At 34.4% G+C, this 13,547-nt stretch overlaps 1 protein-coding gene across 3 annotated transcripts in view; it reads left to right on the forward strand.

The window, feature by feature from the left end:
• ASCC3 (activating signal cointegrator 1 complex subunit 3) overlaps positions 1-13,547 on the forward strand; it is a 335,131-nt gene that overhangs the window by 211,876 nt on the left and 109,708 nt on the right. For 2 of the 3 annotated variants that reach the window (XM_082475077.1, XM_082475078.1), the window contains 5 exons: positions 377-531; positions 3,022-3,120; positions 4,092-4,260; positions 7,673-7,893; positions 9,673-9,758. In XM_082475077.1, coding sequence (XP_082331203.1) covers positions 377-531; positions 3,022-3,120; positions 4,092-4,260; positions 7,673-7,893; positions 9,673-9,758 — 730 coding nt within the window. Of the gene's footprint in view, positions 1-376; positions 532-3,021; positions 3,121-4,091; positions 4,271-6,952; positions 7,651-7,672; positions 7,894-9,672; positions 9,759-13,547 lie in introns of those variants that run through there. The other variant, XM_082475079.1, reaches the window with a different exon arrangement.

Here is a 13,547-nt window from a genome sequence, read left to right on the forward strand (position 1 = left end):
GTTCTGAAATAGGCCTTGAATAAGTTAATGACTGTTTTCACAAAATACTGAATATTTCTATAATGAGTCTTAAATTGGCTAGGAGAAAAGTGGAACTGTTTATAGTAGTTTAAACACTATCAAGTCTCAGTAATTTTAAGAACCCTATTAATAGCTGAAAAAACCTTGATACTGGTTTACAGAGCTATGAATTGCTAATTCAAGTTAACTATTACAAAATATTCAAACATGCCAGGTCAAGAATGTCAGCTATTCTACATAGCAAATCATAAAACAAGCAATAAAAGCACCTTCTCTGAAATCCCATTTACAAGTCAGATTATATTGCTTTTTTTCTGTCTGGACACATTTCTTCTAAGTGACATTTTCCCTGCAGGTCACATTCTGCATCATGTGAATATTGGGCTCAAGGTCAAACAATGTGTTCATCAGATTCCTTCTGTTACAATGGAAGCGTCCATTCAGCCCATCACACGGACTGTCCTCCGAGTGACGCTCAGCGTCTGTCCTGATTTCACTTGGAATGATCAGGTAGAAATGGAAAACACCTATATCTACATTAAGGAAAAATGTCTGTACTGCAGGTTCAACTACACCTCCTTACGTCTGTCCTCAAGGCATATAGAAAAACCTTTAAAAAGAATATATATCGAAGAATCATTTAAAACATTGTATCAATAGTATTATTTACTCTCATCCTCAAGATAAGCATGTGGTATAATATATTAATAATATGTCAACCAGTGAGACCCCTTCAGAACATTTTAGGAAACCTAAAATTTCACATTGTATAATGGTTTAGTGGATTCAGCTCCATAGGGACTTTGCTTTATTCTATCTTCTTTCATTTTTCTCTATGTGATCTTCTTTTTTCCAGCTCTTCTTACTCTGTCATTTTAACCTACTCAAAATTCAAGATTCTTCATGCTAAAAGGGCCCTTTTAAAATCCTGAGGTTTCTCAAACTATCATTCTCTCCTTTACCATTAGACTTGTAGAAAGAGTAATCTGCATTTTCCTCCTGGTCACCTGTTTCCTGCTGAGACTACTTCAGTGATCACCAAAGACTGACTGATTACCATAATAAATGGCTTTTTCTTAGTTATTTTGTTTACTTCTCTGAACATTCAGTCCTATACATTGTCCTTGAAAATGTCCTTCTTTGGCTCCCATCACTTTTCTGTTTCTGTTTTTACCCCTACTTCTGTTCTTTCTTCCAGACCTTAGCTGTTACTGTATACTCTGGGTCCTCTTCTTATTCAGTCAATAATTCTTAAGGTCTGTCTTTGCACCAGTTACTGAGCAAAGAGTAGAGTAGAAAAGAGATTGTACATACAGGCGAGTACATGTCAGTCCTTTCATTCAAGAAGCCAGTGGGGGAAGACAGGTAAATCAGTAAATGTAGTATAGCAATGCTTACTTTACATGGTAATTGTAAGGTTCTAGTTAAGTGTAAGTGAATATCTTCTGCATTACCTGACATTAGTACATCTTTAAAGTGAATGCATTTTATTCTGCAATGTTACGCAACCATAGTCCTAACCCAAATCTACCGTTGGTCTTAAAGTGTCCTTAAAGTGTCCTAACCATTCATTCCTTCAGTTTCCTCATCTGTAAACATGTATAATAATAATAATTATCTTTCTCATAGAATTTCTGTGAGGACAAGATGATATAAAATTTTATTTAATATTTTAATAAATATAGAATTTTACATAAAGTATAAAATTACAAGTAGCCATAAACTCATTTCAAGTTTTTATATTTTCAAATACATAAAAGTTTTATGTTTTTTTTACCCTGTTTTCTTGTATCAAGATCCATAATAGGAATTCCCTGGCAGTCCCGTGGTTAGGGCTCCACACTTCCACTGTTGGGTGCCCAGGTTTAATCCCTGGTCGGGGAACTAACATCCCACAAGCCACCCAGTGCGACCAAAAATAAAATAAAATAAAAAGGATCCATAATAAATCTCCCACAATTTGGTTTAATTCATTGTTAGAATGGATTACTTAATTGTTCATAGTTGCTTCTATAAGTTAGAATGCTGTTGGCTGCAAGAATAGCAAATATGACTTGTCTCAAACTGACTTAAGCAGAAGAAGATATATCATCTTACATAATGATAGGTCCACAGGTAGAATAGGCCCTGAAGATGATTGAGTCTTCTGTTTAATGATACTCTTCCGGACCCAGGATCTTTCCATCTTTTTGCTCTGCTGATATTGTTGGCTACTTCCCAAATGTTTTCATGCTTCCTTGTTCACATTTAACAGAGAGAGGGAAAAATACCCCACCTGCAGCAGCCCAGAGCATGGGCCAGAACACCTTTTCTTCAGCCTAACTGGGCCGGTATTGGGCACATGCCTATCCCTCACCACAACCTGTTGTAAGGGGGATACCATAAGCTGATTAGTGTATGCTAACCAAAATTATCCTGGGAGGTGGGGTTACCTTCTGAATTACATGAGAGAGGTGTGAATACTAAACAAGACTAGGCTTTGTTAGGAATAAAAAAAGAAAGAGCAATGAGTATACAAAATACAGTATATCTATCCAATGGAATATCATTTGTTAATAAGAAGGAATGAAGGACTGATGCACACTATGACATGAACGAAAACATTATGGTAAATGAAAGAAGCCAGTCGCAAAATCATTTCATATACATGATTCCATTTATATGAAGTGTTCCAAATAGGTAAATCTATAGAGAAAGAAAGTAGATTGTGGTTGTCCAGGGTTGGAGGTTGGGAGGATGGGGGGAAGATAGGTAGGGTACAAGGTTTTTTTGGGGGATGATAAAAATGTTCTAAAATTAGATTATGAAGATGGTCACAAAACTTTGTAAATGTATTAAAACTATTGAACTGTATATGTTAAATGAGTAAACTTTGTTATGTAAATTACATATCAATAAATCTGTCAAAAAGAGAGAGAGGAATGGGTGCTGGGAATACAAACAACAGTATCCCTTATTTGAGTTACAGTATATAGTATTAGGATACTATTTTTCTTCTAGGTCCATGGGACAGTAGGAGAACCCTGGTGGATTTGGGTAGAAGATCCTACAAATGATCATATTTATCATTCAGAGTATTTCCTAGTTCTAAAAAAACAGGTAAATATGTATATATGGCTCTATCCTTATTATGTTGCTGTCATTAGGAAGAAAATGTAAACTAAATAATTTCTATTTTTACCTATTTCTCTATAATTTCATAGTGCCATTAAAGCTTTATGTATTATTTTTTATATTTCTGTTTGGTTTTAAAAGAAAATAGTAATTAAATGTTATAGTATTCATATATTCAAAGTGATTTTCATTTGAGAAATTTAATTATAATCATTCTAATGGTTTAAGGCATGTCTTCCAGAGGGGTGGGTGGGATAAATAATATTTTTAAAAATTAAATAAATAAAAAATAATAACTTTAGGTGTTACATAAGCACAGTACTAAAGAATATTGAATCACATTGTATAAAAGATACTGTTTTTTAAATTCTCTGTAAATTTCAAGAGAAAGACTCAATTTGATGAAAGCTGTCTTTAACTGTGATGCTTCATTCCTAATTTCTCTTTTTATCAAAGAGAAAGCAAGCTAGCTTTAGGCTTGAGTGGACACCCATAGAATTTTATAGCAATATTTTATTTTTATTGCATTTGTGTTCATGATTATCTTCTATTTATGTCAAGTGTTCTGTTATTCCACTTATGGTAGTCAAAGAATTTAAAGAAAACCATTAAGTAAATAATTTGGTAAAAATTAATGAAGTAAAGTACTTGAGTGAGTGAATTTTGGAAAATTCTGATAATGAGTCAAATTGATAACCTGTTAATACATGATGATATGCATATGTAAATAATATAAACTGAGTGTATGTTTTTCCTTCTGTAATATCACGTATCCTCAGAAGGGAACCACCTACAAGTTTCTGAAGTATCTGAATATTTCAGCTATTTAGAAATCCAAGATATTTCTTTTATCTTTAGTACATACTGCTATAGATATGATTGTTTTTACAAGAGACTAATAAAGCCTTTATGCTACTAGAATAGCCATATTCATTTTAGACTTTATTTCACATTAGGTCATTAGTAAAGAAGCTCAACTGCTGGTGTTTACAATCCCTATTTTTGAGCCTTTGCCTTCTCAATATTACATCCGAGCAGTGTCTGATCGATGGTTGGGAGCTGAGGCTGTATGTATTATTAACTTTCAACATCTGATTCTACCAGAGAGACATCCTCCCCATACAGGTATGGAATAGTATGGAATAGTAACTTGAATCATTGATTTTTCCAAAATTGTTGTTTTAGCTCATGTTGAAAAGTGTCTGTGCTTTAAAGTTGCCTGAATATGAATAAAAATCCAACTTATTTGTCAATACAGTTTGAAAAGAGACTTTTCAAAATCAGATCAAATGGCAGGCCTTAATTTTTTTTTATTTGAGATCCAAAAACATTAAGACTAGTTCAATTTTTATAATCTGACAAGCATGAGACTCACTGTTTCTGTATTACTATGCCTTGATCTCTATTTTTACATTATAATTTCTCCACATCTCCTTCCTTTTTCATTGCAAGTGTTGTCATTTTATCTGTGCTCTCTGTGAAACTTTTGAGATATCATTTTTTCCTTGCATTTATTACTGTTAAACTTACTTCTACTATGTTAATTTAATTAAAGTGAATTGTAGGGTTCTTTCCTCCATATAGTGTGCTTCTACACCAAAAAGTGCTAATACTAAGGAGTCAGGTTATGGTATTACTACAGAATGGATTCACGTATACTTCGAGTCAGTTTGTGTCTTACAAACAACATATACTCTTTATATTGGTTCTTTTCTTCCACACTAACATTATAAAAGGGTATGCGGTGATCTGCAGTATCATGTAACAGTGTTTTTCATTGTTTTCATTGTTTGATAGTTGACAAAAATCCATTTTAAATTTTTTGTTTTGTTTTGTTTTTTTAATTTTTGGCTGTGTTGGGTCTTCGTTTCTGTGCGAGGGCTTTCTCTAGTTGCGGCAAGTGGGGACCACTCTTCATCGCGGTGCGCGGGCCTCTCACTGTTGCGGCCTCTCTTGTTGCGGAGCACAGGCTCCAGACGCACAGGCTCAGTAGTTGTGGCTCACGGGCCTAGTTGCTCCGCGGCATGTGGGATCTTCCCAGACCAGGACTCGAACCCGTGTCCCCTGCATCGGCAGGCAGATTCTCAACCACTGCGCCACCAAGGAAGCCCCCATTTAAAATTTTTATAACATGATTGACTGCCTTTCTATTTTGACTTGTTAAAGAAGCAAATTTTCATGAATAAATATTTATAATGATACTTTTAAGTAGCCTATAAAATATTCTATTTCAAAAATATCTTGAGGCTAATCTATTAACTAATTAGTATATTGTTTATTTCTTCTCATTGAGAATTCATAATGGATGAGTAAAGATTTCAAGAGGCCCTTAATTTATAGCAAAATGAAAGTCAATTTCTCTTTTCCATATAAGTCTTCCGAAGACAAACTCTGTTTTTTCAAAATAAAAATAGTAGTTTTTACTGCTTTCAGTGAACACATTATTTGACAATCTTTTGGGAAAGTAAAGTAGGCATTAATGTGACTTTAATCTTTGTCATTTTTGTACTTTGTTCATTATCTTAGCATATCTTAAAGAGAGATACTTTAAACTACAGCTTAGTACCACTTTGATATCTTGACAGAGCAAAACTAAAAAATTGTCAACCTAGAAAAATAATGAGATTGCAGTATCTACTAATCTACTCATTGAAGAGGACCTTTCTGGTTTTCTTTTATCAAATATGCTTTGTGATATCTGGAATCTCAAAATAAAATACATAAAAATGTTTGGTGCTTTCATTTAAAACGTATGCTACCAACATCACTACTGGGTCTCTCTGGCTGCAGTACCTGATTTTAACATATATTAACATCATATTTTAATGCTCATTTAATCACTTCTTTGTTGAGTGACCAAGCACGTCACCTTATTTATATAATTGGCTGATTTTCTGACTACATTTTTAAAAGAAATAAATGTACCACCATGACATACCAATTGATATTAAAAATGCATGATGTGGGACTTCCCTGGTGGTGCAGTGGTTGAAAATCCGCCTGCCAATGCAGGGGACACAGGTTCAAGCTCTGGTCTGGGAAGATCCCACATGCCGCGTAGCAACTAAGCCCATGCACCACAACTACTGAGCCTGCACTCTAGAGCCTGTGAACCACAACTACTGAGCCCACGTGCCACAACTACTGAAGCCTGCGCGCCTGGAGCCAGTGCTCCACAACAAGGGAAGCCACTGCAGTGAGAAGCCCGCGCACCGCAACGAAGAGTAGCCCCTGCTCGCCGCAACTAGAGAAAGCCCACGCACAGCAACGAAAACCCAACGCAGCCATAAATAAATTAATTAATTAAATTTTTTAAAAATGCATGATGTAACCTCAATGATGGCTAGTTCTGTTTGGCTCCAAGTATACATATAGGCATCCCACTGATCTCAAATCAGTCAGGAAAAAATCTTCATCTTTCACAGAAGTAAAGCATCTTAATTTAGCATTGTCAATAAATGCCAAAATATTTATTTTTTTAGTCTTTATTAAGAATATGTCTATGCTTTGATTAGCATTGCAAGTTAAGACTTCCTCCCTTCTTGATTTTCAGGGCTACAAAAAATATAGGATATTGTAATCTGGTATAAGAAACATACAGTTAGTTCTCAATTACCTGTGTAATAGAGTAGAGCAGTGGAGCAATGGTAATATTTTTAAAATTAGCTTTTTTACTTTTAAATACATTTTCTGAGGAGAGAATTCTGCATACTTTCCCATCTGAAACTGTACGATGAAGATCTAACTCAAGATACAAACCACCATGTCCCTTCACTGATATTTTTTCCCTTCTTACTCAAACTTCAAATGAGTAGAGTCATCTTCCAGGAAGTAATCCTGAGAGTAGCCAACTGATACCTCTCTGGATTATACGAAAATGAAATGACTATCAAGTTCAAGGGTATCTAGGTATAAGTTTATTTCTCAAAATCATTTTTATTTTCTAATCTCCTAGACCTCTAGTCTACATAATGATTTACAATTAAATCTAGTTTCTTTCAGTGTTTTCCCAGCACAGTTCTTATTTACCCAGTCATGCTATGATTTAAAACTCCCACCTAAGTTTCTTCTTGGAATTATTTTAAGTTCATGTTAGTTTGCGTTGGCTAGAACAGCAGTTCACGCGACCACTCTGTTTTGTCAATTGTCTAACAGATGAACAGTAACTTGTTATTAGTAACCATTCTACTACTGAAGTTTGCAAATGGTTTTCCTTCTTCTACAGATTGGTATAGATTTAGTTTTCTTCTAAAACATGCATATTTTCATTTACCTGTCATTCAAATCACTTTCCTGATTGGAAGAGAAAGATGTATCATTAGCACTGTCTTAGAGGTAGCTACCCCAGAAAAGTTTCCAACATGTCAATATTATAAATGTCCTAACAGAAAAAAAGATTGATAACTAGTATGTAAGAATTTGTTAATCCTTTTTTCCCTCTAAAGAATTAAGGATTATTATAATTTATTTCTAAGAGACAGTATTTAATATTGTGCATATTTTCCAGTTATTGTATGTACCTGTTGAATCTTTTCAGAATTACTGGATCTTCAGCCTTTACCAATCACAGCTTTGGGATGTGAAGCATATGAAGCACTATACAATTTTAGCCACTTTAACCCTGTGCAGACACAAATATTTCATACGCTGTATCACACAGACTGTAATGTCCTACTTGGAGCGCCCACTGGATCAGGAAAGACTGTTGCAGCTGAATTAGCCATTTTCAGAGTCTTCAACAGGTACCCTACTTCAAAGGTCAGTTGGAAACAATCACCTGCTTACATTCAATTAGAAAGCATAGTTTATAATCTGTAAACTAGCCAGTTCTAAATATACTGGCAGGACTCGATGAATAGATTTGTCACTCCTGGTGAATTTTCCAGGGGAACCCAGATCAGTATTAGAATAACCAGCCACAAGAAAATTTATATTAAACTTTGGAGTTGGGGCTTCCCTGGTGGCGCAGTGGTTGAGAATCTGCCTGCCAATGCAGGGGACACGGGTTCAAGCCCTGGCCTGGGAAGATCCCACATGCCACAGAGCAACTAAGCCCGTGCGCCACAACTACTGAGCCTGCGCTCTAGAGCCCGTGAGCCACAACTACTGAGCCCATGTGCTGCAACTACGGAAGCCCACATGCCTACAGCCTGTGCTCCACAACGAGACAAGCCACTGCAATGAGAAGCCCACGCACTGCAACGAAGAGTAGCCCCCGCTCTCTGCAACTAGAGAAAGCCCACGCGCAGCAACGAACACCCAACACAACCAAAAATAAATAAATAAAATAAATAAATTTATAAAAAATATTAAAAAAATAAAAAAACAAAAAAACTTTGGAGTCCTTTAGTTAGATTTCCAATGTACATATCGGTGCTCACATGTCCTTTCCTCATTGTAAGATACCTAATTCATAGCCATATTTGTAAGAAATATAATGATTCATAATCATTAATCATAATCAAATCCTTTGGCTATGAAGGAAATGCTGATACTTTAACAAATACAGCTTGATTACACAAGGAAATACAGAGGCAGCTTTTATTCCCCATTTCTCCAAATGGCCATGATATCATTAATGTAAAATAATGTGGCAAGTCAAATAAGTGTTGATTTTAAGCTTTCTTGAAATGTGAAGTACTCTCACTTTAGAAACATTATTTTCCAAGAAAGCTAATTCATATGTTGTGATTAGAATTATGTGATTTTTTTCCTCATCAGTTATAATTTTAGAAATGTTTTAACTTCCTTTTTCAGTGATTTCCATTTAGTAGCTGTTCTTCCCTACTTAGCTTTACATTTTCCTACTCCTCAGTTTATTATGTGGCTAGTGATTCATTAGGAGACATACTAACACAACAGTAGAGCTCTGTTCTAAGTTTGAAACATTTTATAAAGGAAAGAATTTTTTTTCAGTGAATAACCTGAAAAAAAATGTAAGTTCGGATTATTGTAAGTATGTAAGTTTGGATTATTAAAGATCGGGAGGGGGGGTTGTTTATTTTTGTTTTTTAAAAGGTAGAACACCTAAAATGTATGACTGGCATTGGTGTCTTCCATAAAATATGCATTAAAATTTAAACAACCAGATTATTTATCTTTAGAATTTCAAAATTAGTAACTTTTTTCATGAAAGAATTATAAATCAGGTAACTCTTGATCATAAAAACTTTTATTTTCAGTAGAAACTTAATTTTCTCTAGGTAATGTATTATCTCATAGTTTTTTTTAATTTTTCACATTATGTTAAAAGATAATTTCATTATAAACTACCTAAATAAAATGCAAATGGTGCTTTTAAAAAAAATACTTAAAATGTTCTATGTCGGTATTTTTAGGATGTGCTGTATTCATATCTTACTTTGGATAAGTGTTAAGTTAATGACTTTTTTCTGTTAATTTAAAATTTTAAGTCTTTCATTATTAAAAGATATATTTTTTAAACCACAGTTATATTTTGATAAATTCTATCGAGTTTAGCTTTATTTGAAAATGATGTCACTATTTTCATGAGATCTTTTTGCACCCCCGTTTTAGGCAGTATATATTGCACCCTTAAAAGCCCTAGTACGTGAAAGAATGGATGATTGGAAAGTTAGAATAGAAGAAAAACTTGGTAAAAAGTAAGTTCTTACTTTTTCAGATGATATGCGTTGAATAATTTAAAAGGATCAACCAATAAAAGATTTGCATAAAACTGTTGAATGCTTTTACAGTGATTTTCATAGTCTTTTTATTTAAAGGTATGGTAGTTAAAATATTATCAATATTCTCATTTGTTTTAAGATTGCAAGTAAATTAAGGGCTTTCATTTTTCACTTTTATTTGGCAAGATAATTTTCTCAAAATTTCTAGATTCAAAAGCAAAAGAAAAATAAGATACATCTCTTTATTTTTCTTTCATATCTTTCAGGGTAACTTCCAAAAACCGCTTAGAAGGCATTTTGCGTGTAAATAATTTACCAAAAATTAAAAAATCATTGAAGAACATGACTTAAAAAAATTTTACTGTTGACAAGGTTATTTATTATAGTACTGTTTTTAATAGCAAGATTGCATTGTAACCTGAGTGACCAATAGAGCATCACTAAATAAGTTATGGCACATTCACACAATGCAAAATATTGTATGACTCTATTAAAAAATGTACTCTATATACTGAAGAAATGATCTTCAGAGATAGTTAAAAAAATGTTTTTAAGTTAAGTACCCCTCTTTTGTTTTTAAAAAATGGTAAAGAATATAAATATGTGGTTGTTTTAGAATGAGAACTGGGTGACTGGAGAATATCCATGTTACAGAGACTATTTACTATATATTCTTTGAACCATATGAATGTATTACCTAGAATGTAAAAATAAATGAATAAAACTAAGTAAAAGCTTTGGGAATGCTGTACTTGGAGGAACTAATCTTGACTTTTTTCTGTTTTTCGAATCAAAACAGATATAAAAATGACTTAATGATTTCCTAAAATTTGGAGTTAGTCTTCAGATTTCTGTCTTTCACACTCTAAGTCTGAGATCCTCTCAGAATGGGGTGGCACATATTTGCCCCAGGTTATCTTGTTTGTGTCCTAATATGTTTGAATTTGCCTATAATATCTACAAAATTTCAACCTAAGAAAAGAAATGAAGTTCACACATAATCATATTCTTGTTGTTTTTTTTTTTTAAACATCTCTATTGGAGTATAATCGCTTTACAGTGGTGTGTTACTTTCTGCTTTATAACAAAGTGAATCAGTTATACATATACATATATCCCCATATCTCTTCCCTCTTGCATCTCCCTCCCTCCCACCCTCCCTATCCCACCCCTCTAGGTGGTCATAAAGCACCCAACTGATCTCCCTGTGCTATGTGGCTGCTTCCCACTAGCTATCTATTTTACACCTGATAGTGTATATATGTTCATGCCACTCTCTCACTTTGTCCCAGCTTACCCTTCCTCCTCCCCATATCCTCAAGTCCATTCTCTAGTAGGTCTGCGACTTTATTCCCGTCTTGCCCCTAGGTTCTTCATGACCTTTTTTTTTTTTTCTTTTTAGATTCCATATATATATGTGTTAGCATACTGTATTTGTTTTTCTCTTTCTGACTTACTTCACTCTGTATGACAAACTCTAGGTCCATCCACCTCACTACAAATAACTCAATTTCATTCCTTTTTATGGCTGAGTAATATTCCATTGTATATATGTGCCACATCTTCTTTATCCATTCATCTGTCGATGGACACTCAGGTTGCTCCCATGTCCTGGCTATTGTAGATAGAGCTGCAATGAATATTGTGGTACATGACTCTTTTTGAATTATGGTTTTCTCAGGGTATATGAGCAGTAGTGGGATTCCTGTGTCATATGGTAGTTGTATTTTTAGTTTTTTAAGGAACCTCCATACTGTTCTCCATAGTGGCTATATCAATTTACATTCCCACCAACAGTGTATGAGGGTCCCATTTTCTCCACACCCTCTCCAGTATTTATTGTTTGTAGATTTTTTGATGATGGCCATTCTGACCAGTGTAAGATGATATCACATTGTAGTTTTGATTTGCATTTCTCTAATGATTAATGAGGTTGAGAATTCTTTCATGTGTGTGTTGGCAATCTGTATATCTTCTTTGGAGAAATGTCTATTTAAGTCTTCTGCCCATTTTTTGATTGGGTTGTTTGTTTTTTTGATATTGAGCTGCATGAGCTGCTTGTATATTTTGGAGACTAATCCTTTGTCAGTTGATTCATTTGCAAATATTTTCTCCCATTCTGAGGGTTGTCTTTTCGTCTTGTTTATGTTTTCCTTTGCTGTGCAAAAGCTTTTAAGTTTCATTAGGTCCCATTTGTTTATTTTTGTTTTTATTTCCATTTCTCTAGGAGGTGGGTCAAAAAGGATCTTGCTGTGATGTATGTCATAGAGTGTTCTACCTATGTTTTCCTCTAAGAGTTTAATAGTGTCTGGCCTTACATTTAGGTCTTGAATCCATTTTGAGTTTATTTTTGTGAATGGTGTTAGGGAGTGTTCTAATTTCATTATTTTACATGTAGCTGTCCAGTTTTCCCAGCACCAATTATTGAAGAGGCTGTCTTTTCTCTACTGTATATTCTTGCCTCCTTTATCAAAGATAAGGTGACCGTATGTGTGTGGGTTTATCTCTGGGCTTTCTATCCTGTTCCATTGATCTATATTTCTGTTTTTTGTGCCAGTACCATACTGTCTTGATTACTGTAGCTTTGTAGTATAGTCTGAAGTCAGGGAGCCTCATTCCTCCAGCTCCGTTTTTCTTTCTCAAGATTGCTTTGCCTATTCGCGGACTTTTGTGTTTCCATACAAATTGTGAAATTTTTGTTCTACTTCTGTGAAAAATGCCATTGGTACTATGATAGGGATTGCCTTGAATCTGTAGATTGCTTTGGGTAGTATAGTCATTTTCACAGTGTTGATTCTTCCAATCCAAGAACGTGGTATATCTCTCCATCTGTTTGTATCATCTTTAATTTCGTTCATGAGTGTCTTATTCTTTTCTGCATACAGGTCTTTTGTCTCCTCAGGTAGGTTTATTCCTAGGTATTTTATTCTTTTTGTTGCAGTGGTAAATGGGAGTGTTTCCTTAATTTCTCTTTAAGATTTTTCATCATTAGTGTATAGGAATGCAAGGGATTTCTGTGCATTAATTTTGTATCCTGCTACTTTACCAAATTCATTGATTAGCTCGAGTAGTTTTCTGGTAGCATCTTTAGGATTCTCTATGTGTGGTATCATGTCATCTACAAACAGTGACAGTTTTACTTCTTCTTTTCTGATTTGGATTCCTTTTATTTCTTTATCTTCTCTTATTTCTGTGGCTAAAACTTCCAAAACTGTGTTGAATAACAGTGGTGAGAGTCGGCAACCTTGTCTTGTTCCTGATCTTAGTGGAAATGGTTTCAGTTTTTCACCATTGAGGACGATGTTGGCTGTGGGTTTGTCATATATGGCCTTTATTATGTTGAGGAAAGTTCCCTCTGTGCCTACTTTCTGGAAGTTTTTTATCATAAATGAGTGTTGCTTTTGTCGAAAGCTTTTTCTGCATCTATTGAGATGATCATATGGTTTTTCTCCTTCAATTTGTTAATATGGTGTTTCACATTGATTGATTTGCGTATATTGAAGAATCCTTGCATTCCTGGTATAAACCCCACTTGATCGTGGTGTATGATCCTTTTAATGTGCTGTTGGATTCTGTTTGCTAGTATTTTGTTGAGGATTTTTGCATCTATGTTCATCAGTGATATTGGCCTGTAGTTTTCTTTCATTGTGACATCTTTGTCTGGTTTTGGTATCAGGGTGACGGTGGTCTCATAGTATGAGTGTGGGAGTGTTCCTCCCTCTGCTATATTTTGGAAGAGTTTGAGAAGGATAGATGTTAGCTCTT

Source organism: Balaenoptera physalus (assembly GCF_965194825.1).
Source record: "Balaenoptera physalus genome assembly, chromosome: 9".
Taxonomy (NCBI): domain Eukaryota; kingdom Metazoa; phylum Chordata; class Mammalia; order Artiodactyla; family Balaenopteridae; genus Balaenoptera; species Balaenoptera physalus.